The sequence below is a fragment of the Panthera pardus genome, unplaced genomic scaffold, assembly GCF_024362965.1.
Source record: "Panthera pardus isolate Hobbes unplaced genomic scaffold, ASM2436296v1 HiC_scaffold_10, whole genome shotgun sequence".
In the NCBI taxonomy this organism is placed as follows: domain Eukaryota; kingdom Metazoa; phylum Chordata; class Mammalia; order Carnivora; family Felidae; genus Panthera; species Panthera pardus.
In genome coordinates, this window is record NW_026526655.1 from 13,575,359 (window position 1) to 13,601,595 (window position 26,237).

At 41.8% G+C, this 26,237-nt stretch overlaps 1 protein-coding gene across 10 annotated transcripts in view; it reads left to right on the forward strand.

The window, feature by feature from the left end:
- The window catches only part of DOCK10 (dedicator of cytokinesis 10), a 266,202-nt gene that overhangs the window by 96,492 nt on the left and 143,473 nt on the right, over positions 1–26,237 (forward strand). For 2 of the 10 annotated variants that reach the window (XM_019445771.2, XM_053904299.1), the window contains exons 1-2: positions 26–268; positions 15,347–15,466. In XM_019445771.2, the coding sequence (XP_019301316.2) occupies positions 44–268; positions 15,347–15,466 (345 nt within the window). In that variant the 5' untranslated portion in view covers positions 26–43. Of the gene's footprint in view, positions 1–21; positions 269–15,345; positions 15,467–26,237 lie in introns of those variants that run through there. The other 8 variants (XM_053904300.1, XM_019445767.2, XM_053904311.1 and 5 more) reach the window with 7 other exon arrangements.

The window sequence follows — 26,237 nt, forward strand, 5'->3', positions numbered from 1 at the left end:
ACTTGGTTTTCTTTTCCTTTCTGTTGAGTTCTGTTAGTGTAGCATGAGCATTTCCCTTTTTACCAGAGAAGGAGGATTTGTTCGGCCTGGTGAAGCTTCAGAAGGAAGGTGTTTAACGAAATTGGTATTGTTAAATATTTCACGACTCGAGGAACAGGATACAATGAGCTTCCGAGGAAAGGTCTTTAAACGGGAGGCCAGTGAATTTCGGAAGAAGAGACGAACAGTGAGGAGAATAAATCAAGAAGAAATCCACAGATTTACCTCTGTAGGTATCCACATGTCAATGTTTGTTTTTCGTCTTTTCTTCAATACTTAAAAAAGAGAGCTCGGTCCTGGGGTGGTGTTCTAACATAGGCTGTGGGCACGGTCCCAGACAGAACAGAATATTCCCTTTGGCTCATGAATATCCTCTTTTACTTACATCATTATTTTTGAATTACTCGTATCATTGTTTTAAAACATATGGAGAGAGGATTGAAATGGCTAAACAATTACTAGAATATTTTCATTTTTAAGGAAAAGCCTACAATGACCTCTATTAAGACTTTGACCAATGACTTGTATGGAATTGTGGTTTGTTTTTTTTTTTTTAAATTACTGCTCTATTTTGATCACATATCACTCATTTGTTTTAAAATCCTGAGAACAGTCCAAAGTATGAAAGAAAGCATAAATAAATATTTGATTAAATGAGCCAAGTAAGAAAGTAAAAAACAAAACAAAACAAAAAAAAACTAATAGGTTTCAAGGGTTAAAACAGTTGGGTTTGTTTATGGCTAAAAATGTTTCTGCCTGATTATTGTTTGCAAAGAAAATGAGTGCTCTGGAAATGTGTACTTATTATGGAATTCTAGATTTCTATCTGTAAGAGCTACCACTGTTGAATGTCAGAGCCTGTTGCCGGAGTGCATCTGTGACCCACATGGAACGCGGAAGGCCCACTTTGTATGATAAATGGCCACGGCACATGACCAGGCAGCTCTTTTTACAGAATGTTCTTTTACAAAGTAGTTCAGGGTTTTTGCTTGCTTTCTTCAGGGTAAGGGTTCTCGACCTCGCCACTATTGCCTTCTTGGATCCGAGATTTCTTTCTTGTTCCAGGCTTCCCTGGGCGTTGTGAGATGATGGTTAACGACATCCCTATTCTCTACCCACTGGTTGCGAACACTCCTCAATTGTGACAATCAAAAATGTGTCCAGACATTGTCAGATATCCCCTTGGGCAAGGAGGGTGATCGTCCTGGTTGAGAACCCCTGCTCTAGGGGTAAAAATATTTTTTGTTCATATAATCGTCTTTAATCTAGAAACGGAGCAGCTTTAAAAAACATTACATAGGTGATGATGTAACGATTATTTATGAATAGTCATTTAATGCATATGAATAATCAAATTAATAGTCACTTAACCCTTGATAGGCCCAAATCAGGTGCCAAATATGTCTCCAGTAATAGTGGTTCTCTTTATATTTACCATCTATTTGGTAGTCATTTAACATGAATAGCATTTATCAGAGGTCTGGCTCATAGCATTGGCGACGTGTTGTTGTTCGATCGGTTTCTGTCTCTGTGTCTCTGTAGTGCATGTCTCCCGTTGAGAAACACGGGCAAATGAGCCTTTCCACCTTGTTCCCATATCTCTCTACCCAGTGTTTCATAACTGGAATGTGCAGAGTCCTGAACCCAACCTCTGGGTCACCATGGGGCCCCCGAGGGTCCCCAGCTGTGTCTTGTCTACTGGCCCCCCAGTAAACATCATCAGTTTTTTACTTTTAGCCTGTGAAAGAGGATAAGTGTTTGAAAAGCTTGTTTGGTTTGGGATTCGTTTAACCTTCAGAACAGTCCAAAAACTATACTTTCCCAGTTGCCTTTCGCTCGGTGGAATTCAGAAGTTCCGTGGACGATGCCACTGTGAGGGTGACTTCCTGTGACCGCTAGGAGATGACATACTGGAGAAGAACATGTCTATCTCACGCAGACCACCCATACAGCTTGGCAATAGGACAGTCCCCAGGGTCTTACCATATAATGAAGCTAATCACTCTAGGAATGATATTAATTGAATTCGAAGGCATTGCTACTAAGCACTATGGGAAAAGCAGCCTGTAAGGACAGAGTTCTCCCACAGCGGTTAGTAGCTGTGCATTCACATTTAATTAAGATCATTCATACAGTGATTAGCTTTCTTCGGTGGAAGGCACTGGGGACTTCCTGCTAGCTACCGCCACCAGCCTTGGTCTTCCTGAGATAGGCTATCTCCTTTTACAGAGTGTCTCTTCTGTTGACTGGGGTGTTTCTCAATCCATCCTGAAGTCTCATTCCCAGATGTCGTTTTTATTTTTGGAAAAAAGAATCCAAAGAAGTGAAGCACGTGATTAGATAGGGGGTCGGTCATTCTGTCCGACCGTCTCACCTACTCTCCGTAGGACCTTGAGTAGATTACAGAAATTACCCTCAACCTCGGTTTACTCTGCCCCAAGATGTTCGTCACAATACCTGTCTATCGTAAGATTGCTTATTGGATTTCAGTTTGACCATGTGCCTTCTGAACGTGATGTGAACACCGTAAAAAGTGGGGAGTAACCGTGTCACGTCTGTCGTATTAAGAAAACCAAGTAAAGTACTTCCATTTCCAAGGGCAAGGGAAGAGGGATTATAATCGTAGTGAGAATGCCTTTTCAGTGACTGTGTATTTACAGCCACTGGACTATATAGGTGACTCCTTCCTCCTGGGGGCCTTGCACAAAGATGAAAGGTGACAGAGCCACTCAGTAGACAAGATGGGCATTCAGGGTCCCAGATCCCTCTATGCATTGCTGGACCCTGCCTTAGGAACGTCTTGTGTTTTTTTTTTTTTCCCCACCCGTGCACTAATGCACACAAAGCCACATTGGACTTTCCACAGCATGATTATCTAAGCTTTCTAAAAGCTAAACCAGTATCTCTAGACAAGCTTCAGAGACAGTTTTGATCGGTGATAAGGAAGAAGCAATTCAAGTGACAAAAGGCCCAACACGTGAAGACATGGCCTGAGGTTATCTCAGAGAATAAAAAAAAAAAACTTTCTTTTGAATTTTTTGGATATACTCATATTGTAGTGAAAGGAGAAATAATGACTGCTCTGGATAATTATGATAGGTTATCTGTTTTTAGAATGGTCATGTAGATTTCGAATGCCACAAACCTTTTCCTGCTCTAAGGCAGATTTAGAAATGGTTTCATTTCACAGTAATCTAGAATACTTCACCAGAACACTGTGACTTCCTAAAACGCACACAACCCAGACTTGGTACTCTCAGGACACAGACCGACAGTTGTGTGTATTTTGTTTTCTTCAGATGCTGTTCGAAGCTGTTTATCTAACTCTGTTGGAATTTTTAACTGTTTTGGAAGTTTCCCTCATTAATCCTGTTTTCAAGTGTACTGGCTAAGAGATGGCGTCACATATTTTAATCCACTTGTCACAGTCAATATACTGTATGAGAGCAACTGCATTATGAGAGAAGTTCAAGGAAAAGGAAACCTCTTTGTTAGATTGTCAAGTAGAGCTACTTCTGTTGATTTTTCTAGTGCGTACGGTACTCTGTAGTTGTTTTTTTAAACTGCCTTTCTACTTTTATTTATTTATTTTTTTAACCAAATCATTCGGTGTGATCTCTGGTACATCGGAAGTCAATAAAAAGATCACTTCCTCCCCAAATCGCATGTCCTAATTCGGAAAGATTAAATACACGATTAAGTTGAATTAGTATATCAATCATCTGCACAGTCAGGGAAAAAAAAAATGAAAAATTCATTTAAATAAATGTGTGTTGTTATTTTTAAGTTATTACTGGTTTGTGGGTCATGAATCGACAGGATTTGAGACTATTTGGAGAACTTTGGATACACATGAAAATCCTTGCTCTCTTTCGTAATAGCCTATTAGCACTTCCAATAGAAAATTGAAAACTGTTGGGGCACCTGGGTGGCTCAGTCGGTTAAGCGTCTGACTTCAGCTCAGGTCATGATCATGATCTTGTGGTTCATGAATTCTAGCCCTGCTTTGGGCTCTGTGTTGACAGCTCAGAGCTTGGAGCCTGTTTCGGATTCTGTCTCCCTCTCTCTGCTCCTCCCCTGCTCATGTTTCTCTCTCTTTCTCTCTCTCTCTCTCTCAAAGATAAACAAATATTTAAAAAATTGAAAGCTGTAGAAAGATAATATAATCTGAACATCTTTAACATATCTCTCACACACATCATTTTATATAAAGTATGCGCTATATATATAGTCTTTTAAGTGCATTTTTAATCTATTTTTCCATGTTTATGTGAACAGCCTTTCTCCCTGGTCATCTGTACCTCCTTCTTACTGCTACTCCTTGTTCCATACAGACATTCACAATTACCTGTTTGAGCTATTTCATAATGAGCCAATTAGCTGAAAGGAAGCACAGGCAAGGGTCCCAGGATTATGCGCGAGGGTAACAAACAATGAAATAGGACTGAATCCGGGTTCACACAATGGAAAGTAGGGCTAAGAGCTACAAATGGACGGTTGAAGAAAGCAAAAAAGCTGGAGTAATGGGTGGGGGGATCTGAATTCAATCCAGGCCATGGAAATAGAGACGTGTATATTGAAACTTGATTTAACCCAACAGTCTAGGCAGGGGACTCTGAGTGTGGCTGTAGCAACAGGGTGTACTTAGCCAGGTAGCTGCAGAGAAGACGCTTCCAAAATGGACTCAGGAAAGGTACCTTCCACTTAAGCAAGAATGAACTTAGTTTCCTCAAGACTGACTGTCAAGAGAAGGGGAAGAGACAAAGTAGAGAAGAACTGCCAACCTGGCAGAGTCATTTCCATGATGACACCCTTTATTACCTCTGAGCAGGAGGTGGACCACTTGTCCGGGAGGGAGTAGGGCACAATGGACAGAAAGCGCCATGATCCCAACAGATCTTTTTATTCCCCAGATGGTGGTTGTGGCCCAAAACTTTTGGAATCTGGAGATTCTCTCAGTTAGTGGCAATTTCCATTGGATTTGTGACACAAACATTAGCTAGCATTCTCTATACACTGCCTTAATATACCTTTCATTTCCTATTCTCCATCCTCCTTACCCTCTTGTAAATATTTTTCTGTCCTCTTCCCTAAGGTGCCCAGTGACTTCACCTTGTCGCAGCTCACAAAGGGAGCAGAAATCATACTCAAAACTATAGCTGTATTTCAGCAGCCTCCCTCCGAGAGAGGGGGGTGGGGGGCAGAGGGGGAAGCTATTGCGTTTCCTCTTCCTGCAGCACTGTGACTGGTGGCGTAGAGAGAATCAGGTTTTTGACACTGAGCTAGGTTGCAATTCCAGTTCATCAGTCAGCCTGCTGACCTAAGTCCTCAGAATCCCAAGTTTCTGCATCTGTACAAAAAAGCAGTGATGATCTCTTCTAGGCTTTATAGGGATGTTCAGTGAGAGAAAGTGTTAAATACTCTCACGGTCCTGGGTGATAGGGCATATGACCCTAGCGAGGCCCATTCAGCACTTCCCTCTAGAACTCTGAATCTTGAGTGGAGAGATGCCAGGATCCCACACGACTGACCTTCAGTTGCAAACATTGAGACTCACCAAGACCGTTCCTAATAGGGGTGGGGAGAGAAGTCCACAGAGGGAAATAAAATGCTAGTACAAAAAAGAAATCAGGGCAGGTGTCGTCTGGGCCAAAAAACAACAAATGCCCACTATCCATATTCAATCTCAAGTAGCCAAAAGTAAGAAAAGAAATAAAAGAAGGAGCTGACTGTCATTATTGGAGAGATCTATTGAAAATATAAGATGCATGTTGTTGACAAAACCATTTACATTCTTGTATGTGTGTGTGGCATGTATGTGTTTATGTATATATGCACACACACACACACACACACACACACACTCCTCGTGCTCAACCCAAAAGTTCATTTGTGTGGCTGTTAACGTTCTAAAATAGTGTCAGAGTTTAAGCCAGTGGAAGCCATCATGACAGATTTCACGTGAATTAATCTAAAATTCCCAGCAGTTGGCTCTAAGGCATTAATTTCTCTGGTATCAGGCAGACTTGTAATTGGGTTGTGATGTATTTTTAATGATATTTATTATCTTTCAAGTGTTTCTAGAAAACTAAATGAGACATGTAATTAAATTTGATTTAGATCTTTTTGGATCTTTTCTACTTCTTTACAAGCCCCCGTGTTAGATGGAGAAGCAAACACTCTTATTTTTTTATTATCATTTGTTAGACAAAGCTGTGTGAATTTTGATGTGCTGCTAAGAGGTATATCTGGTCAAATTTCCTTAAAAAGAAAATAAGCCTGTGAAGGTCTGGTTTCAGTTTGAAAGTACACCTTAAATCATAGTTCCTATAAATCTCATTTGTGTCCTCGGTTTTCCTAATAACATTAAGAGTTAACAAAATGGAATATTCTGATTTTTCGAACTGTAATGTTTCTGTTGAATATGATGACTTACCTTCCTTTATATTTGCAAAGGACTTTATAATTTACCAACTTTAACCTGCTTCGTTTCACTGAAATGGACCGAGACATTTAAAGAGTTACTACTGGTTGATTTCTTCTGAGATCTGTGTCCGTTTTTGTTACCAAGGGAACCATTTCCAAATTCAGCTTAATCTGAGCTTGCCCAGCTGTACAATTCTTAACTTTGATTTAGCTAGTGTTTTTCCATTCTCATGAAACTGTGTACTTCAAGGCAGAGCGAAGGTTAAAGGGTCAGCATAAGATGGCTTATTCCTTACTTAATCATTTCCTTTTTGGTAAGAAAAGCTAGTCTTGTTTTCTGAAGCTCAAACATTTGAGAGGTTGTCCAGTGAAACTCCCTTTGATGAAAGGCTGAATTAAATCTGTCACACGACCACAGGCTGACAGCTGTGGCCATGGATACAGCTGTATGGGTTCTTTCCAATTCTGTCATTTATTTTAAACACAAATAGTGTGGAAGTTGGTTCCATTCCAGTTGTACGAAGGCCAGAGGGTCCTGGATTAAGTTAAGGTCTAAAGAATCCATGTGTCATTTGTATTTTTATTTCCTCTAAGAAATTTAATCAGTTATCTGGATAATGCTTGAATTAGTTAACAGCTGTGTTGCTTCTAATTTGTTTTGGAGATCTTGAGATTGGAATTCTTTTTAGGGTTTCTTTGAAAACCCTGTGGATCCTCCATGTCAGTTATTTGTTTGTCTGTATGCCAAGATGTGAAGAGGATGTTTAAATAATTGGCATCTCATGCCTCCTATATTGGTCCTGAAGTAAATATCAATTTTTATTTGTTTGTTTTCCTGGATCATTAGCCAAAATGAATGGTTTTGTAAGGTGAAGAAGACACTCAGCTATCAATTAATTCTGGAATGAATATTCAAATTAGAATAAATGTTCAGATATCTGGCAAGGACAAGGCTGATTGGGGAAGATTAAGAAAGTCCCGACTAGCATCACGGAGGGCAAGTGTGTCACAGAAAGATTATAAAGGTTCTCCAAGGTAGGGGGAAAATCTTTTTTTCATAATAATGTTTCCTGGAAAGATCAGATTTTTCTGAAAAGGAGAACCACGGGAAACTAGTTCAGATCAACAAACTAGAGTGACCTCAACGGTGAGTAGCGAGTCTTGGCTCCCTAATTACACTTGAAATTTAGAATACAAATCTGTGACCTCCCAAAATGAAGGATCCTAAATCCCATTAACCACTTTCCCTGATTAGGTCTTAGTGATCTTGTTTACTTCCAGTACTGATAAACTTGACCTGCATGAATGTAGGTGAGACCTACAGAAAGACATCCTATATCTCCAACTTGATTGTCTCTACGTATGAGTTTAATACTGAACTAATCTTAAATTTAATCTTTTTTTTTAATTCAGAAGTATAAATATATAAAAATGTTTTCTAGGCTGTTTCTCAAGGTAGAATTTGAGGCAGAATTTCATAGTCACTTTATTTGCTGACGTACTTGATTAGGTAGATTTCCTTCCTTTTTTCTTTGCAGGGTACAGCAGCCTGACTTGATTCAGGCAATTCACAGTGTAGATGCTGCCCTTTTTAAAAAAAAATGTCAGTGTTTTCCTTATGTTATTAGTTCTTTTGTTTCCACAGAATAGCTAGCTATTAAGTTTTTTTTTTTTTAAAGGAAATTTAGATAATAAATACAGAAGCATGTACCATAGTTTCTGGGTACATGAGGAATTTAGTGTAATGGATTTAATTGATTGGTTGGATTGACTTGGTTTTGGTATATGCTTTTGGGTAAAACATGTAGGGTAATTTCAGTGCTTTTCAAAGACAGATCTATATTTGTCTGGCATTCGGTCGTTCGCTTAATACCCTCTCATACCTCATGTCCTTGATCCTTATAATAACACTGCTATAAACAGGAAGTCGCCCTTTGACTCCTTTAAATCAGCTTCACTCAGTCTCAACGTAAGTACCTTGTCCCACTTACACAGCTGGTAGATAAAAGACTGTGGCCCTCCAACTACAGATTCTGACTTCTCATCATTTGCTATAATGACCAATGCACAGAGGTGTTTGAGGAACTTAGCAGATGTCTGTGGTTCCCTCCAGAGCTCAAAATACTTTTCATTAATACATTGCTAATTGTTCTCCTTTTTTGCTGACAGTAGATTCTAGGACCACATACATAACCTGTAATTATTTTCCCCAGTCCTCTTTCCCCAGTGTTTTATAGGTCTTTTTTTTTTAGTTACTTGAGGCTGTTACTGGTTGAACCTCCATGCAAAGTTCCTGCTACGATTTTTGAGGTTTTCTCTCTGGTATGTCTTCAAAGGGTAAACAGTTTTAAAATCAAACAATTCCCCAGTGTTTCCATGAAGGCATGGTAGCTTTGAAAGACCAAGTTCATTTTTTCACCGTGATGAAAGCAATACACGTTCATTGTAGAAAATTTGGAAAATGTGAGAAATCAAAATAGCAAATACCTAAATGTCATAACCCATCCCAATATAATAACTGATCATATATAGGCCTATATCTCTAATCTGCTTTCTTTAAATTTTTTAGATCTTATGCAGATTAAAATTAAGTTTAAATTCAATTCCTCTCTACTCCTGAAACCAATACTGCTCTGTATGTTAACTACCTAGAATTGAAACAAAAATTAAAAAGAAAAAAAGAAACAGGCAGAATTCCATGAAAAATAAAATGAATGAGGGAAACAAAATTTAAGATTGTATCTTCAAAGCACTTAGAATGTACCATTTAAGCACTTTTGAAAAAAAATAATAAAATAAACAATAATTAATACATTTAAACTCTGGTGTGCAATATTTATTCTCATTTTTATTTAACAATAATACATAAGCGATTTTGCTTGTTATTACAAACTTCCAAAAACTCAGTTGAAATGAGCGTGTATTGTTTCCTAGAATGGATGTGCCATAATTTCATTGTAACTCCTTATCCTCAATGATTTACTGTTTCCCATTTTTATTTATTTTTTTAAATGTTTATTTGTTTATTTATTTTTCAATATATGAAATTTATTGTCAAATTGGTTTCCGTACAACACCCAGTGCTCATCCCAAAAGGTGCCCTCCTCAATACCCATCACCCATTTTTAGCCGGCCTTGTCCTTCAGGCCTTACTATCCCTTAGAGGTCTAAATATTTTGGATTCAAACTTTCGTATTGTAATATGCATGCGTCTTAAACAATCGTCTCTCCTTTTGCGGCAAATCTCGCCATCTTGGACATCTTGATCACGGACCCCACCCTCCTATTCCCCACCCCCCCACCCCCCCCCACCCCCCCCCCCACCCAGGCAAAAGCCAATCATATGCAAAACATTGTTACTATCCTTACTAAAGAATTGAAGAGTTACAAGGAGGAAACCGTGGCAGATATTGCACAATCATTCATTAGTGTGTTTTAACCCACATCCTATTTCCAGTGTCCTTCCCCAAGCCCATTAGAGCAGTAAGCCTCTCTCCACTGCACACAAGTCTGAAAAATACCAATCGTTGTTTCTGAGCAGGAACTCCAGTGTCTTCACTTTGGGGATACAGCCTCCATCATCCTGCCTTCCTTTCTTATCCCTCCTGGATTAAGGTGAATATATTTTCTCCATGCCGTTACGAAGATAATATTGCAAAGACACCGTTTTATAAATCTTGGCTTATATGTGGAGTTATTTCTTAAAAACATAGTCTCAAGAACAGAAATTCCTGGGTGAAAAGAGACAAACTTATTGACTCAACAGATATTTACTGAACGCCTCCTATTTGCTCTCTGTACACATTCAATTTACAAGGCAAGTGCTTTAAATTCATGACTAGTGAAAATGTAAACTCACAGACTTTATCTACTTCACACTTATGTAATTAGTACTGTGGGTGTGATGCTATTCTAAAGCATAACTATATTACCTCATTTAATCCTACAATGTAGTTCTTACTAAGATATCCATTTTGCAGTTTATAAACTAAGGTACAGAGATTCTTTTTTTTTAATCCAAGTTAGTTAACATATAGTGTAATAATGAGTCATGACTCACATATAACTCCCAGTGCTTATCCCAAGTGCCCTCCCTAATGCCCATCACCCATTTAGCCCATCGCCCCACCTAACATCCCTCCAGTAGCCCTCAGTTTGCTCTGTACTTAAGAGTCTCTTATGGTTTGCCTCCCTTTGTTTTTATCTTATTTTTCCTTCCCTTCCCCTGTGTTCATTTGTTTTGTTTCTTAAATTCCACATATGAGTGAAATCATATGATATTTGTTTCTCTGACTGACTCATTTCACTTAGTATAATACACTCTAGTTCTACCCACATTGATGCAAATGGCAAGGTTTTGTTCTTTTTGATCACCTAGTCGTACTCCACTGTGTGTGTGTGTGTGTGTGTGTGTGTGTGTGTGTGTGTGTGTGTATACCATATTTTCTTTACCCATTCATCAGTTGATGGACATTTGGACTCTTTCCACAATTTGGCTGTTGTCGACAATGCTGCTATAAACTTTGGAGTGCATGTGCCCCTTCGAATCAGCATTTTTGTATCCTTTGGATAAATACCTAGTAGTGCAATTACTGGGTCACAGGGGAGTTCTATTTTTACTTTTTTGAGGTACCTCCATACTGTTTTCCAGAGTGGCTGCACCAGTTTGCATTCCCACCAGCGGTGCACAGGGTTCCCCTTTCTCCACATCCTCACCAACATCCGTTGTCTCCTGAGTTGTTAATTTTAGCCATTCTGACAGGTGTGAGGTGGTAACTCATCCTGGTTTTGATTTATATTTCCCTCATGATGAGTGATGTTGAGCATCTGTTCATATGTCTGTTAGCCATCTGGTTGTCTTCTTTGGAAAAATGTCTATTCGTGTCTTTTGCCCATTTCTTCACTGGATTATTTGGTTTTGGGGTGTTGAGTTTGGTAAGTTCTTTATATATTTTGGAGACTAACCCTTTATCTGATATGTCGTATGAAATATCTTCTCCCATACTGTCAGTTGCCTTGTAGTTTTATGGATTGTTTCCTTCACTGCACAGCACAGAGATTGTAATTAACATGCCCGACATTGCATACCCATAAGCAGAATTCCAGACAGAACCCCAGGAATTCTGGTTCCAGAGTGCATGTTACCCTCTCTGCTCATCTCAGCATAGAACACCTGTAATCACACTCTACCTTTTGCTTTGGACTCTGTAAAACAAGGCTGGCTAGTCTAGGTTGTTTCTTAGTTAGATTGTACTTCTATTCTGGAGAAAAGGCTAGGTTGGTAACTTAGTCATTTAACTTTTCATTGTTGCATGCTTCAAATGCTTAGGTCTTCGGTGTCATTTTTCACCCATGTAATTTTGAATTATAATTACAAAATTAATTCAGATCCTTGCAACAGTGTACTGTGCTCTTGAAACTTGCATCTTTAACTAAGGCATGGCCAGTCTGCTTTCCAAGCAAATTAAACGGCTCTTGACAGCCTTGGCTATTACTAAGATGGCAGGTTTACCAACTCCAAGGCTTAGATACCGTGTTGGCATTCCATGAGAACTGGTGGAATAAGAAGAGGAAAAGAGAGCATTTGTGTTTGCGACAGGAGCCCGTTCTTCTGCAGTGAAGTTGAATTGGAGGCGAGCTGTGGATTTGGGGAAGTAGATCAAACAAATCTCTCAATACGTAGGAGAAGAACAGGCCCTATTACCACTGTGGCATAACACCAGCCCTGTTGCATAATAACAGATACTGCTGGGTGCCTTTTCCCATGCCTGGAGCGATTGTAGAACAGCTAATGAAATTCATTAGTCATTTGAGAGAGAGTAAGAGTAAAAAGCACTATAAAAATCCAATCCAATTCAGGGCAATCTTGGCACATGCCTTAGCCCAGTTGGTGCATTTCCAAAAGAAGGAGGCACATTAAATTCAGGAGGGACAACCCAACTGTTCTAAAGCTATAAATCAATGCTACTCAGTTCTCATTTGCACTCAACGTCTCTGCAAGGAGCAGTAGTGAGAAATTAACTGATTCCACCATCCTCAAATACATCTGTCTCTTTGACCATAACACTGAACAGACAGCTGTCTTGCTCCAGAGAAAACTGTGGTCCCATGACCTGGATCCTGACCATCGCAGATGCGTAAAGCATTCATGCCAAGCATCAGCAAATCCCAAGCCCTAGGTGCTACGGAATATATCATTGTGATTTTCATTTTTAGACCTCATATCCACAAAATGAAGAAACACCGGATGTCTCGAATGCTGCCCATTGACTGACACATTCCCTGGAAAGACAGAGCTTTCCTAATATATCCCCCGGAAGTAACAAAGGGAATGCATTATTTGAAGCAGCTCTGTTGGGTTTTGCAGCCCCCAAATAACCTCAAAATAACTTCAGTGCAACATTTCTACAGGAAAGGCTTGATAAATGTCATTCATTGATTGGCTGACATACCATAGCCTGAAATGCATTAATAAAAATATACCTGCCAACAGATGTTTGCAGGCTACGCCTTTTATTGGGTACCTCAAGGGAAGTTTGGGATTTCGTCTTTCTATGGTTTTATTAATACCCTGTGACTTGTGAGCTCTGATTTTCCCATGGTACTCATTTAGGTGGGGCTAATTCTAGGTGGAGCGTGGGCCCCTAGGGAGACATCTTCTTTAATGGTCTTCTTGTCTCCAGCTTATTTATTAATGCTCAAGTTTGCAACTAAGGGAGATAACATTAAAAGGATGGTGAGAACAGGATTGTAAAAGCCTCCGAAAACATCTTATGCCATTTGCTTTTAAACCCATAATTTGCAACACGCACAAAGCCACACTCTCACCGTCTTGTTCATGTCTATGTGAGGAACGGGAGCAGAGAGAAAGTATTAGTAACCACATCACGGGCTGTTGGTATATGAGCACTGAAAGGCGTCAGCACGCTTAAGCTGGAGATCCAGTGACAGAAGGGGACATAACCAACCAAATCTGTGGTTCACTTGCTACACATTTCATGCATAAACACAATATTACAAGAAGGAGAAAAAGAGGTTCCCAAATCAGCCATGTGTCTCAGACTTGAAGGCCTGAGGGAGCAGTTGGTAATGCAACGTGTGACATTACAGGGTAAGAGGTAGTAGGTGAGGAGCACTGAGGTCTATAGCTGAACTGGAGTGAATTGCGGCTACTTGAAGATGTTCGAAGCCAACTAAAAATAAACTAAAATAAGGCCAGATCTAACATCTGGAGCCAGCATGTGCCTCTTGAGCTATCCATTTGTGATTCTTGGGCTTAACCTTGGCCTGGGAAACTAGGGAGATGGAACTTAAAATAAGTCTACATAGAATAATCATGTCAAAAGGCAGAAATTCTAGAAGGAGCTTTTTGGGGTTCTTTGGGTTTTTTTTAATTACCCAAATCACACCATAACATCTCTGTGTCTTCTGCTTCAGAACAGTGAACATTTCACACAGGTCTTTCACTAAAGAGGTTGTGTCAGATGACTAACCATCTTTTCTCCAAATATCACAGGGAGTCCTGTGTTTTTATTTGCTAAATCTGGTGATCTTACTTGAAGACCCTTCCAGAGAGAATATTCACCTTGCATCATCCTCAGTTTACTTAAGCATCTGTAAAATGGGTTTCTTTCATTTTGTTTCAATGCAGGAAGTACATGGAAATCCTTGTTGGTGGCCCACTGGGTCACATCTTGTTTTGGTTTTGTTTCTATTTGGAAAAAACACTGCTATTTTGAGGAGCCAATTAGCAATTACTAAAATGTTGGTGGAAGTTTCTAGGACCTTACCAGCGGAGATCTTCCAAAGAAGGCCTTAGAAATCAAAGCTAAATCTTTGTGCTTTGCAGACTGGGAAGGGGTAAGGTTGGCAGGAAACTGTCGATGTCATTGACATGATAGAGGGAAAAAACTGTTCTCCATTTATGACATTCCCTTTAGTATCTAGATTTCACGGTGACCCCTCCAGCTTCCAAGAGCCCCGTAAATAATCCCAAAGGTCATCCTTTTTCATTTAAGTTGCATAAATATTTCATTGAAGAGCTAGGGAACTCAAGACTGTGTCTTTGGTTTTCTGCTTTATCATGTTTTATTCTTTATTTGGGGACCTATTTTTCTCACGGTTTTGGAGTAAACACGTCAACCCTGTAACAAAATAGCCACACCTTCCCCCACTGGTGTTGGTCACTTGGTGGAATAAGCAGTTTCTTTGAAGGAGGTGTCTTTCCTCCCGGTTTCAGGATTTTAATGTAGTGCGATTATCTGGCTGTTTTTTCAGACTCTTCTCCACTTTCACCACACTACGCCCTTAATAGTTGTGTCGCTCAGTTCTGTTAGAGAATCACCCAGCTTCTCTCTGTTGTGGCAAAGAGGCTCCGAGCCAAGCAATTAATCCTGACACAGGATCCAGGCCGCAGTAACAACGAAGACAGCCCATGATACTTTGCTTGCTAATAGGGAGCCAACATTTTAAAATAGAGCCAGGTAAACCTCACAAGGAAAGATCTAATTCAGCAAAACAGATGATGATCATAATACTGTAGCAAGTAGGCAGAGGACCTTTCTTCAAATAGACAAAGAGAAAATTTACATAATTCAGTGGATGTGTTTGGCTGACTCCAGTGAGCTTTGGGGGCTCCGTGTGAACAGCTTGAGTTACTGAGCAAGACGTCAAGTATTTCAGGGTCTTCTCATATTATTTCAGATCTGGAAATGATAGTCATGTGGCTTTGCCCTAAATGCTTGGGGTCCCTGTGACTCCATTGGAAGGACTGCATGATGTCAAAACCTTGGTAATACTAAGAACTGAAATCCAACCGGGCACTGAGAACAAGCAAGATTATGTGTGTCCGTGGTTAATACCCTATTTTCCTTTTCCACAGCAGGAAAAGCCCAGACTTCTCGAGCCTTTGGATTATGAAACCGTCATTGAAGAACTTGAAAAGACCTATCGGAATGATCCCCTTCGAGATCTCCTGTTCTTCCCCAGTGACGACTTTTCAGTAAGCATTATCTTTTCAAGGCATCTAAGTTCGGGGAGGGGCCCACAGAATGATCGAAGACCGTCCCAAGCTGGGTCACTGTCCTCCCTTATAGATTCAAGGTGCAGAGCACTTCTTCCTGTGGCTATCCTACATCACAGTCACTGCAGTGGGAAGCCACATCGATGAGAGAGGTGGTACCACGGTGGCCTTTTGAGACAGGAGATGCACAGAATGCTGCCTGGTTCCAGGCGGTACTGGTATCCCTGCCAATGTCTGGGTTTCTAGCTGCTACCTTACCTGGCCTCAGAGAGCACTTCCTCCTTCCCCCCTTTCTGACCGAAAGCTTCCGAGCAACTGAAACCAACCAATGGCAGAGGTAGGAATCTTCTCGGCACAAAACTTGCAGTTCTTAAAAATCACCCTTCACCTTGGCTGTCCTTTTGTAAGGAAATGTTGAGGCTTGTGTGCAGAGAAAGGTAGGCAGCCATGTTCATGGAAAGATTTAGGATCTGAGGACAATGCCCACCGGCACATGGAATGCTCCTGAAGGTGGGAGAGAGAATGAATAAAAAGGCAGTCCCCCTAGGAGTCAGACACAAGCACAGTAAAATGACAGCTGATGAGCACCCGTGTGTCTTTGGCACTCTATCTGTGGTCCTCTTAAACATTTTTAAATTGTTAGTAAATATCTGTGTAAGCAGAGATCTCAGCGGGCAGATGGTAACCTTCTTCCTAGAAGAAAGGTAGCCGGAGACATCACAAATGAACATCTTGAAGCCGATGAAAAGGCAGCTTCAGGGTCATCTTGTGAAGTAGCCACTGTCCATGGAAACTTGTGTTGAGTGGCTTGGGTCTCATGCTCACCCTGCCTCAGCCAGCCTCACACTTCTGTCCCCTCTCTTAACTTTGGGGCAGATCTGGCTTCTGGTTTCTAAAGGTCAATTATTTCCACCTTCCTCCATGGATTTGTAAGAAAGGAAGTTAACAATTTTCTGTTCCAAGTACAAAGAGGGATGGAAGAAAGGAGACAGATTGGTAGATAGGAAACAAGAAACTCTTTTGATTTGCTTTTTCCAATTTTTAAAGGGCTCCTGATTTACTGTTTGACATACTTTATGAGAGCCTTATCTCGGGCAGAGAAATGTCACTTCCGTGGTTGGACCAGGCCACCGCGGCTTGAACTGCAATCACCAAGCTGAGCCATGTTGTGTTTTTTGTTTTTTGTTTTTTGTTTTTAATTTCACACCCTCACTGTCTTTCATACTGAAGGTAAACTTTTATGAAGACTCTTTCTGTCAACAGGAAAATCCTTGAAACTTGGAGACCTTTGCATTCTAGCTCTGGCTTTCAGAAAGATGGCAAAAGCCACCTCACATGTCCCCAGCTCAAGGAGGGAGTAGAGGATGGGTTGTGACATTTGCACTGAATTTGAATTCATTTCTTGGCATCTTTCCACTCTTGTTTAAGTTAAAGATCGGCTGATTACTACTCTAGGACCTTTGCCATCCTTAATGGTGTAAACCAAGCACATGATAGCTTACATACTTCTTTATTTTCCCAGAGGTGAATGTTCTAGTAAATACACTGAATTCTTTCATCCTATGCTTGCTTAAAAGCTTTCTGTGGCCACCCCCATTGCCTTCAAAACAAAGGGCAAACACCTTAACATTTCCCAAGGGCCTTTCCAAAATCTGGGCTTTGCTCATCTAAAGTTCGTACTCTTCCTCCCCCACCCAATCCCTAACGCTGTCATCACGGGCACCTTCATAGTAAAATACCAGCACAATCCTAAACGTAACATTCTCTCACCCCTCAGACCATTTCCTTCCTTTATTCATTCACCAAATATGTAATATATAATATGTAATAATAGTATATAATACTGACTGTTAAGCATTAATGCCAGAATGGCGAAGCAGCAGCGATTGGACAGAAATTGCCTGGTTTTAGTGGGGATTACCTTTCGGTCAGATGAATCAGGCAGAAATGAGTAAACAGTTTAACTAACAAGATAATTGAGATTGAAGACCAGTTCTATGAAGAAAATGAGACAGGGCCATGTCATAGAAAAAACAGTGACATTTGAACTGAGTTCTGAATCCCCAAGGAAGACCAACCCCACTAAAACCAGAGGAGGAAAGGAGCATCTCAGGCTGAAGGAAGCTGCTAGAAAGGCCCTGGACAGCTGTGGACAGAGTGGTCAGAGACCAGGTCAGGCCAGGACGAGATAAGGCATTTGCGTCTTGTTCCAAATGCAAGTGGCAAGTGGCAGGCCATGGGTCTGTTTCAAGAAGGAGAAAAACTGGGTCTTCTGGGTGGCTCAGTCGGTTATGCATCCGACTTCGGCTCAGGGCATGATCTCGCGGTTTGTGGGTTCGAGCCCCGCGTGGGGCTCTGTGCTGACAGCTCAGAGCCTGGGGTCTGCTTCAGATTTTCTGCCTCCTTCTCTCTCTGCTCCTTCCCTGTTCTCTGTCTCTCTCTCTCTCTCTCTCAAAGATAAACATTAAAAAATAAATTAACCTTTAAAAATAAATAAATAAAAAGAAGGAGAAAAACTGACTTGGTGTATATTATTGGAAGCTCACCCAGCCTCTGTGTGGACAACAAATAACAGGGTGAAGAGGAAGCTGGGGGACCAGCTGGGAGACAATAGCTCTTAATTAGCAGGTGCTCAAAAGATATTGGATGCCACCTCGTCTGTAGGATCAGGAGATGTCATATCATACAGTTAAATCGTCATTTGTATCAAGCACCTGACAAAAGGAGTTTTGAATATTATTACCATGTAAAACTGTCAGTTTTTGAATTTCTTTAATGTTTATTTATTTTTGAGAGAGAGAGAGAGTGGAGGAGGGGCAGAGAGAGAGGGAGGCATAGAATCCGAAGGAGGCTCCAGGCTCTGAGCTGTCAGCACAGGGTCCGATGCGGGCCTCGAACTCACAAACCGCGAGATCATGACCTGAGCCGAAGTCAGATGCTCAACCGCCTGAGCCACCCAGGTGCCCCTCAATTGTCAGTTTTTGAACAAAATTCAGATAGATTGTCTTCCCTCTTTTCTCCTCTACAGAGTCGGGGTTGACAAGCCATGACTCATGGATGGCCTGCCGCCTGTTTTTGTCTGGCCCACCATGAACAAAGAATGATTTTTATGTTGTTTTTTTACCCTACCTTTTTTTTCCTACACAGAACTGGCTAAATCATTGAAGGAAAAAAAGAAGAATATTTTGTAACCCATGAAAATGCTATGAAATTCAGGTTTTGGTACCTGTAAATGAAGTTGTATTTGAACAGCACGGTGCTGCCCCCTTCTTTTACCCACTGTCAGTGGCTGCGTTTGTGACGCTCGGCAGGATTGCAGCAGAGGTAGAGGGCCCTGAAAGATGTATTATCTGGCCCTTTACAGAAAAAGTTGGGGCGGCCCTGCCATAACAAGCAGAACTGTGTGCATTTGGGAGGTTTCTCACCTCCCCCTCTGTAGAGTGAGACCCTTCTCTCAGTGCCCTCTGCCCCCGTCCACTGCATCCACAGCTCATGTCACATTTCAGGGGTGTTGCCCGCCAACAGGAAGCCCCCGTGCCCCCAGCCGGAGGACCATTTTCCAGGCTCATCCTTGAGCGATGAGTAAGGATTCTCCGGGATGAGCGTGGACCGTTCTCCGCTCACCCAGTGGGACGGGGCAATAGAGTGACCACCCCCACCCCCGGGCATGACAGACTGGAAGGAGTGGGGTGGCTCCCAACTTCCCACCGCCCCCCGCTCCAAATGCCCTGAGCCCAGCTGTGCCCTAAGGCCAGGAGAATCCAGCGCGCTTCTGTCTTTCCACCTTACCAAGCGCCCGCACTTGCAGCAGACCTGATTCATTACTTGGTTTGTTTAATCAATATTTATTCAGCACCCACGAGGCGCTGAATATAGAACAGCACTTCCCAGACAAGCGAGGCTGACAAGAAAAGCCAAATCCGTCTAGTTAAGGAGTGTGCGCCCTAATATGGATGAAACGTAAAGTTGATGAAGAATGCTGGCTTCTTAGGGTGAAGAAATTTCAAGAAACAGGGGCTTCAACGGCTACTTGATGCACCTTAAAGGAGATTGTTTTTCACCAAGGCAGGATTCCTGCAGTTTTTCTCCCTATTCAGTTGCTGGCCCCCACCATCACATCCTTTTTTTGCCTCGATGCCCAAAAGTGGCCTTTAACCAGTCTTCCTGCTTCCTCCTATGCACTCATTTAAAGGAAGCTTTGGAAATACAAATCAGACAGTGAATACCACAGCCCTGGTTCGAACTTTCCAGTGGTTTCCCACAGCCTTCAGAGTCCAAACCAGCTTCTCACCACTGTCCCCGTCACCTGGTGCCTGATGACCCCTGTGCCCTAATCTCCTCGTCCTGTTTCTCTTGGTCACTGCGTGGAAACCTAGCATTTTCTCTGCTCCTTGAACTTGCCAAGCTCATCCCCCCTGTCAGGGCAAGTCTGCTCTTGGCACAACCTGTCCCTGTTTTTCATTCACTTCGGTTCGGATGCTGCCTCTCCAAAGAACCATCCATGATCCCAACCATGCTGTGTCACTCTGTCACATCATCCTTATTACTTGCCTTTTTTTTTTTTTAATTTTTTATCTTATTTTTGAGGGAGAGACAGGGTACAGGTAGAGGGAGGGGCAGAGGCAGAGAGAGAGAGGGAGACACAAAATCCAAGCAGGCTCCAAGCTATGAGCTGTTAGCACAGAGCCCACCATGGGGCTCGAACTCAACGAACCGTGAGATCATGACCCGAGCCGAAGTCAGACCCTTGACGAACTGAGCCACCCAGGCACCTCTGATTGCTTGTCTTTATAGCACTTATCACCATCTGGAAAGACTTCAGTTTGCTTTTTTCTCTCCTCTGTCAATTGTTCCTCGCCATTAGGGCGTACCCTCTAGCAGGACAGGGATGTCTTTTTTGATCACTGGGAGACTTCCAGCAACTAAAGTAGCCCTTGGCACAAAGCAGGTGGAAAACGAATATTTATTTCATGAATTATCATTCAGAAACCTGTAGGTTATTATTTTCAAACATAACTGGAATCCTTTGAATACCTGTGGGAACCAGAAGTCCATTGCGAGACGAAATTTGAGAAGAAAGAGGTTGAAGCAGTTGGCTTTGCTTGATGATGAGGAAAGTGATCATTAGTATGATCACTTTCCTCTTCGTATGATCACTTTCCTCTTCGACACAAGACAATATATCCCCGTAAGGAAACAGCCCTAAGGTCATGGTCCCCTCCTGCAGGGGCTCATTCTGTCTGATACAGTGCCTGCCACATAGCCACCATCAACACAGCCTAATTTCCTCCGTGTCGCCCTTCACGTACTTGCTTTCTGTTCCTAGGCATGGGAGAAATCAGTATGTACCTGTGTTTCAAGTACCCAACAGTGTCGGGCTCGTGGGCGTTCGGTGAAGATTACTGAACCTTGAACCAAAATCATCTTCTTCCTGGTGAAGGGGCTGTGGTAGAGGCATTTTGCTGTATCTGGGCACGTCAAGTGCGTGGGTTCTGGGAGCAGGCAGTGTGTTCAGTGTGATCTTCAGAACTTTTTGCATCCTAATGAATCACTAAGAATAAGCAGTCTAGATGCATGTGTTAACGCATTCATTGCAAAAACATGAGCTCCTTCACTCACTGGATTGGCTACTCTTGCTTTTCTCCCCTTTCTTTTGGAAGCACGTCGTGATAGAAACTCGAGACCAAAAAGCGAGGCACTTAGTCACCAAATTGTGGCTTCGTGACACAGGCAAGGGGAGGAAGGAAGGAACACAGGAGCTAACGAACAGTTTCAAGGGCACAGTGAATCATACCGTGGAGTGATTCAGTGTGAGGGGAGACCGATTAAACAAAAAAAAAAAAAATAGGAGAACAAAAAATGAGAAAGCCAGAAATGAGTATCTTGCTGAGTAACAGATACAGACAGGCTGCAGTGGAATCACTTCTGGCTGTAGAAAACCTTCCATGAGAAAATTCAGAGGTCTGAAAAGTAGCCCGCCGTGGAAGGCTGTGCGATCACACCCGGGCTTCAATACCGCCCATGCTGGACAAACTGCTCTATGTCAACCCGGCTTCATGGCCCGCCTTCTGGGAAGTAAGCTGCATATATCAAGGGTGCAGATACGAACAAGAAGCCTTGCTGACGCTTGGGAGGTTACGCCTTTGACCCCGGGCAGTGCCATTTTCAAAGTCGGAGGTCTATGTTGCGCACGTGAGACAGCGGGCCGAGAGAGTTACATGATCCCCTCAAATCTCCTCTTCATCTCACTCGTTCGGAATTAGTGTCTCAGGGCTCCCCAGTGCCACCCGCAGGGCTCGTTGGCTTACTGTCATGACCCAGTGAATTGTGAGTTCTTAACATACCAATGGCTTGTCCTTTTCACAGTATGTTTTTAACTATAAAAAGCAACTGTGTGTGGGGACTTCCGTACTCAAACCACATGGGTCATATTGGTGACAGGAAGTAGAAGGGCCTTCAAATCTTTTAAACTGAAAAGCAGAAAGGTCCTGTGTTGTGTTTTTTTTCCTTCTTCTTCTTCTTCTTGTTTCTCTTACTGAGACCCAGCTTAACGTTTTATAGGACTCTCAATCTCCTTTTTAATCCTTGGCTTCTGAGCCTGAAAAGCAGGCTTTAAATGGCTCACAGCATTCATACCAGAACACTGTAATTGCCATTTAAAAGCTAAGTAATAGTCTTTGTTGAACTAGGTTATTTCTAAATTCTAATATTCCTCCCGTTTATAAGCTAATGAGGCTGAGATTTGCAAAAGGCTCTTGTTCAAGGATGCAGAGCAACTGTGAGGACAGAAATCAAACATGAGCACTTTGACTTGCTGTTAGCATTTCTGTCTACCCAGCATGCTTTTGGCCAGCTGCTTCTTAGAAAAATAAGGTGCACGCTTCGGGGAAGTTTTAACTCCTTGAATCCCACAATGGGTGACATTAGAAAAGTGGTATGGTAGTGAAGAATTCTAGAATGGTTCAGTAAGAATATGTGAGGACTTCTCTGGGCTTGATCAACTAGGAACATATACACATAAAGTACACGGAAAGACTTATACATGAATATTCATAGCACCATTATTTATAAGACCACAAGGGGGAAACAATGCATATATATGTCCATCAACTGATGAATGAATAAATATGGTGTGGTATATCCACACAATGGAGTATTACTCAGCCATTAAAAAAAAATTAAAGACTGGTTCATACTCTAACATGGACGAAACTTGAAGCCATTATGCTAAGTCAAAGAAGCCGAATACAAAAGAGCACATATGGTACGATTCCAATTGCATGAAATGTCCAGAATAGGCGAATCCAGAGAGACAGAAAGTTAATAGCTGCCAAGGGCTCAGGAGAAAGACGAAGAGGAAGTAATTGCTAGTAAATATGGGGTTTCTTTTGGGGGTAATGAAAATATTCTAAAATCAAATAATGATGATGGTCGCACAGCCCTGTAAATATATAGAAAACCACTGAACTCTACACTTTAAAAGGGTGAATTTAGGGCACCTGGGTGGCTCAGTCAGTTAAGCATCTGAGTCTTGATTTCGGCTCTGGTTGTAATCTCACAGTTGTGAAATAGAGCCCCACAAAGGGCTCCATGCCGAACGTGGAGGCACTTGGGATTCTCTTTCTCCCTCTCCTTCTGCCCCTTCTCTCTCTTTCAGAGTAAATAAACATGTAAAAGGGTGAACCTTATGGCATGTCAATTATATCCCAACAACACTCGTGAGTTCCAGCCCTGCATCAGACTCAGTGCTGGCAATGCAGAGCCTGCTCGGGACTCTCTCTTTCTCCCTCTCTCTCTGTCCCTCCCCTGCTTGTGCTTTCTCTCTCCCAAAATAAATAAACTCAGAAACAATGTTTTAAATAAAAGGAACAAATTAAAAAACAATACAAAACATGGGAAAATATTTCATATATTGTTTTATTTTATTCCCAAAGCAGATTTGACGTGGCTTGCTTACAGACCAGCAATATATACATATATATTGGCTGAATTAATCACCAGCAGAGCTTTTGGGTCTAAAATATTCTACAGTTGAGCTGTGGACTTCATATATGATACAGACAGTAAATTTTATAGTTCAGAGACGAGAAAATGTGCACTGGATAAATTAGAGAAGATTTTCAGAAAGAGCTGGCACCTATACTAAGCCTGAGGTTAAGAAAGAGTGAGGAAAGTAAAGGAGAGGGGAGGGGAGGGGAGGGGAGGGGAGGGGAAGGAAGGGAAGGGAAGGGAAAGGAAGGGAAGGGAAGGGAAGGGAAGGGGAGAGGAGGAAGAGACCGCATAATAAGGCTAGTGCAGGAATATGTCTGCAGCAGAAGAAGGAATGTGAGCAGGCATATTAATGATGTGTGGCGGGTTGGCTTGTGTCTTAGGCCATTGCTTGTCACGGGGCCATGTGTGCAGGCCTCACACCAAGCAGGCTTCTTCCCTGTGCCTCCTTGGAAAGAGAACTCAGACCACAGCCTCTGAGTCCTTGCCAAGGGGAGGTCCTGGTGCGATAAGTATGTTGTTGGAGCACGGTGTTCTGTGAGTGCTCACATTCTTGCATATGTAAAATGTTTCGTCCTAACTTCCTCCAGAGAGGAGGCAAGACACGTTGTGGAGCCTGGAAAATAAATCACGGAAAAAGAAGGGAAGTGACTTGCTCAGTGGTTAGCTAATCCAAGGGTAAAAAAAAAAAAAAAAAAAAAACCTAGAACCAGGTCTCCAAACTTCCCTACTTCTATTCTTTTTTTTTTTTTTTTTTTTTACTTTTCAATGTTTATTTACTTTTTGAGAGAGGGAGAGTGAGAGGGAGGGTGAGAGAGGGAGAGGGAGAGTGAGAAAGAGAGCATGAGGTGGGGAGGGGCAGAATGAGAGGGAGACATAGAATCCAAAGCAGGCTCCAGGCTCTGAGCTGTCAGCACAGAGCCCGACGCGGGGCTCACACCCACCAACCATGAGATCGTGACCTGAGCTGAAGTCGGACGCTCAACCGACTGGGCGACCAGGCACTTCCCTACTTATATTCTTAAATACTGTGATAGGTAAAGTCTCAACGCTTGACTTGCCTGGATGGTAGCAACTGTCCAGCGATGGGGAGCTGCTCACTTTTTGTGCGTTTCCCATACACTTTAACTGCAGCAAAACAAGAAGGACCTTCCCCCCTAAAGCACAGGGAATAAGTAATGGGAATAAAGACACAGCATAGGGAATATGATCGGTGGTGTTGTAATAGTGTAGTATGGTGACAGACGGTAACTAAGGTGAGCATAGCCTAATGTATAGACTTGTCCAGCCTCTATGTTGTACGCCTGAAACTAATGTCTGTTGTGCATCACCTTAACTCATATTAAAAAATAAATGAATGAGGGACGCCCGGGTAGCTCAATTGGTTAAGCCTTCAACTTCAGCTCAGGCCATGATGTCATGGTTCGTGAGTTCGAGCCGCGCGTCGGGCTCTGTGCTGACAGCTCGGAGCCTGGAGCCTGCTCCGCATTCTGTGTCTCTCTCTCTCTGCCCTCCCCCCACTTGTGCTCTCTCTCTTTCTCTCTCTCAAAAATAAATAAACATAAAAATGTTTTTTTAAAAGTAAAATAAATGAATGATCGAAGAGGGAATTATTGGTAGGGGAGCACAACAAAGGTATTAAAGTGATATTCTCATGTACTTAAAAAAAAATAAAACAAAATCATGACAACACTCTTCTGAAAGTGGTACAAAATGTTTTTCAAGCAACTAATGTAGGATAAGTGTCTACTAGAATATAAGGCCGTATCAGTGTCTTAATCTGAGAAATTTAGGTGAAGATCATTTTTAAACACATGCTTAGCTTGGAAGGTATTGGGAAATGTTTGTTAATAGACTTTATTGTAAGACTTGTCGAATTCTCAAGCTCAGACTGATTAATTACTATAAACAGCATCATTTTTGCTCTCTTTTTTGAGCAGCTGGGATCTATAGTACTGTCAGGAAGCTTTGCTCAGGCCCAGGATAGGAAAAGCAGCCTCATTTTTTTTTTTTTTAGACTTTGACCCGTGGCTTTTGGCCAATTGCGAAATGGCCGTGATGTGCTTAGAATGAAGTCTTCTGTGGTCATTTTAGCCAGCAGAATGGTGGCTGTGACAAAGCCACAGAGACTACCCACTAAAGAGTGGAAGGAACCAGAAAGTGACAGGGCTGTCGTCGAAGATGTCTGAATAGCATGGACCTGAAATTATAAACACAAGCCTGCATGCCTCGTTTCATAAATAAAATGACAGTTCATGTTTCCAAATGCCTAATCTCTGGACAGTAGGCCCCTTATAAAACTCTACCACCAAAAGAGGACTGCGGCTCAGTTCCAGTGCTGTCTCAGATCCGTTTCATGCAACTGAGCTCTACTAATTGTCAAGCAGAAGGTTTAGAAAAGAGAACAGGAAGTCTGCTGTGGCCAAGGCAATTTGTAGTGGTCTGAAAGCATCTAATTCTCAGAAAAGAAATTCTTTGTAACCATATTAATCCCCTTAACAAATATGACTGCATACTTCGCTTTTTATTTGATGAATTTATTTTTGCTTCAGTGGAGACGCATTAAGGAAATAAGACATCAGTAGAAGTGCCACAGTTCTGAAAGCTGAAACTTTATGGAGGCTCTCTGCTTTTTCAGCCACATGTTCCAGTATCACAACAAAATATAGCTGAGATCAATAGCATGTCACAGGTGTTCATTACATGTGCATTTCTTTTCTTATACCTTGTGTATTCTGTGCAAGGGGTTAGATGTACAGTA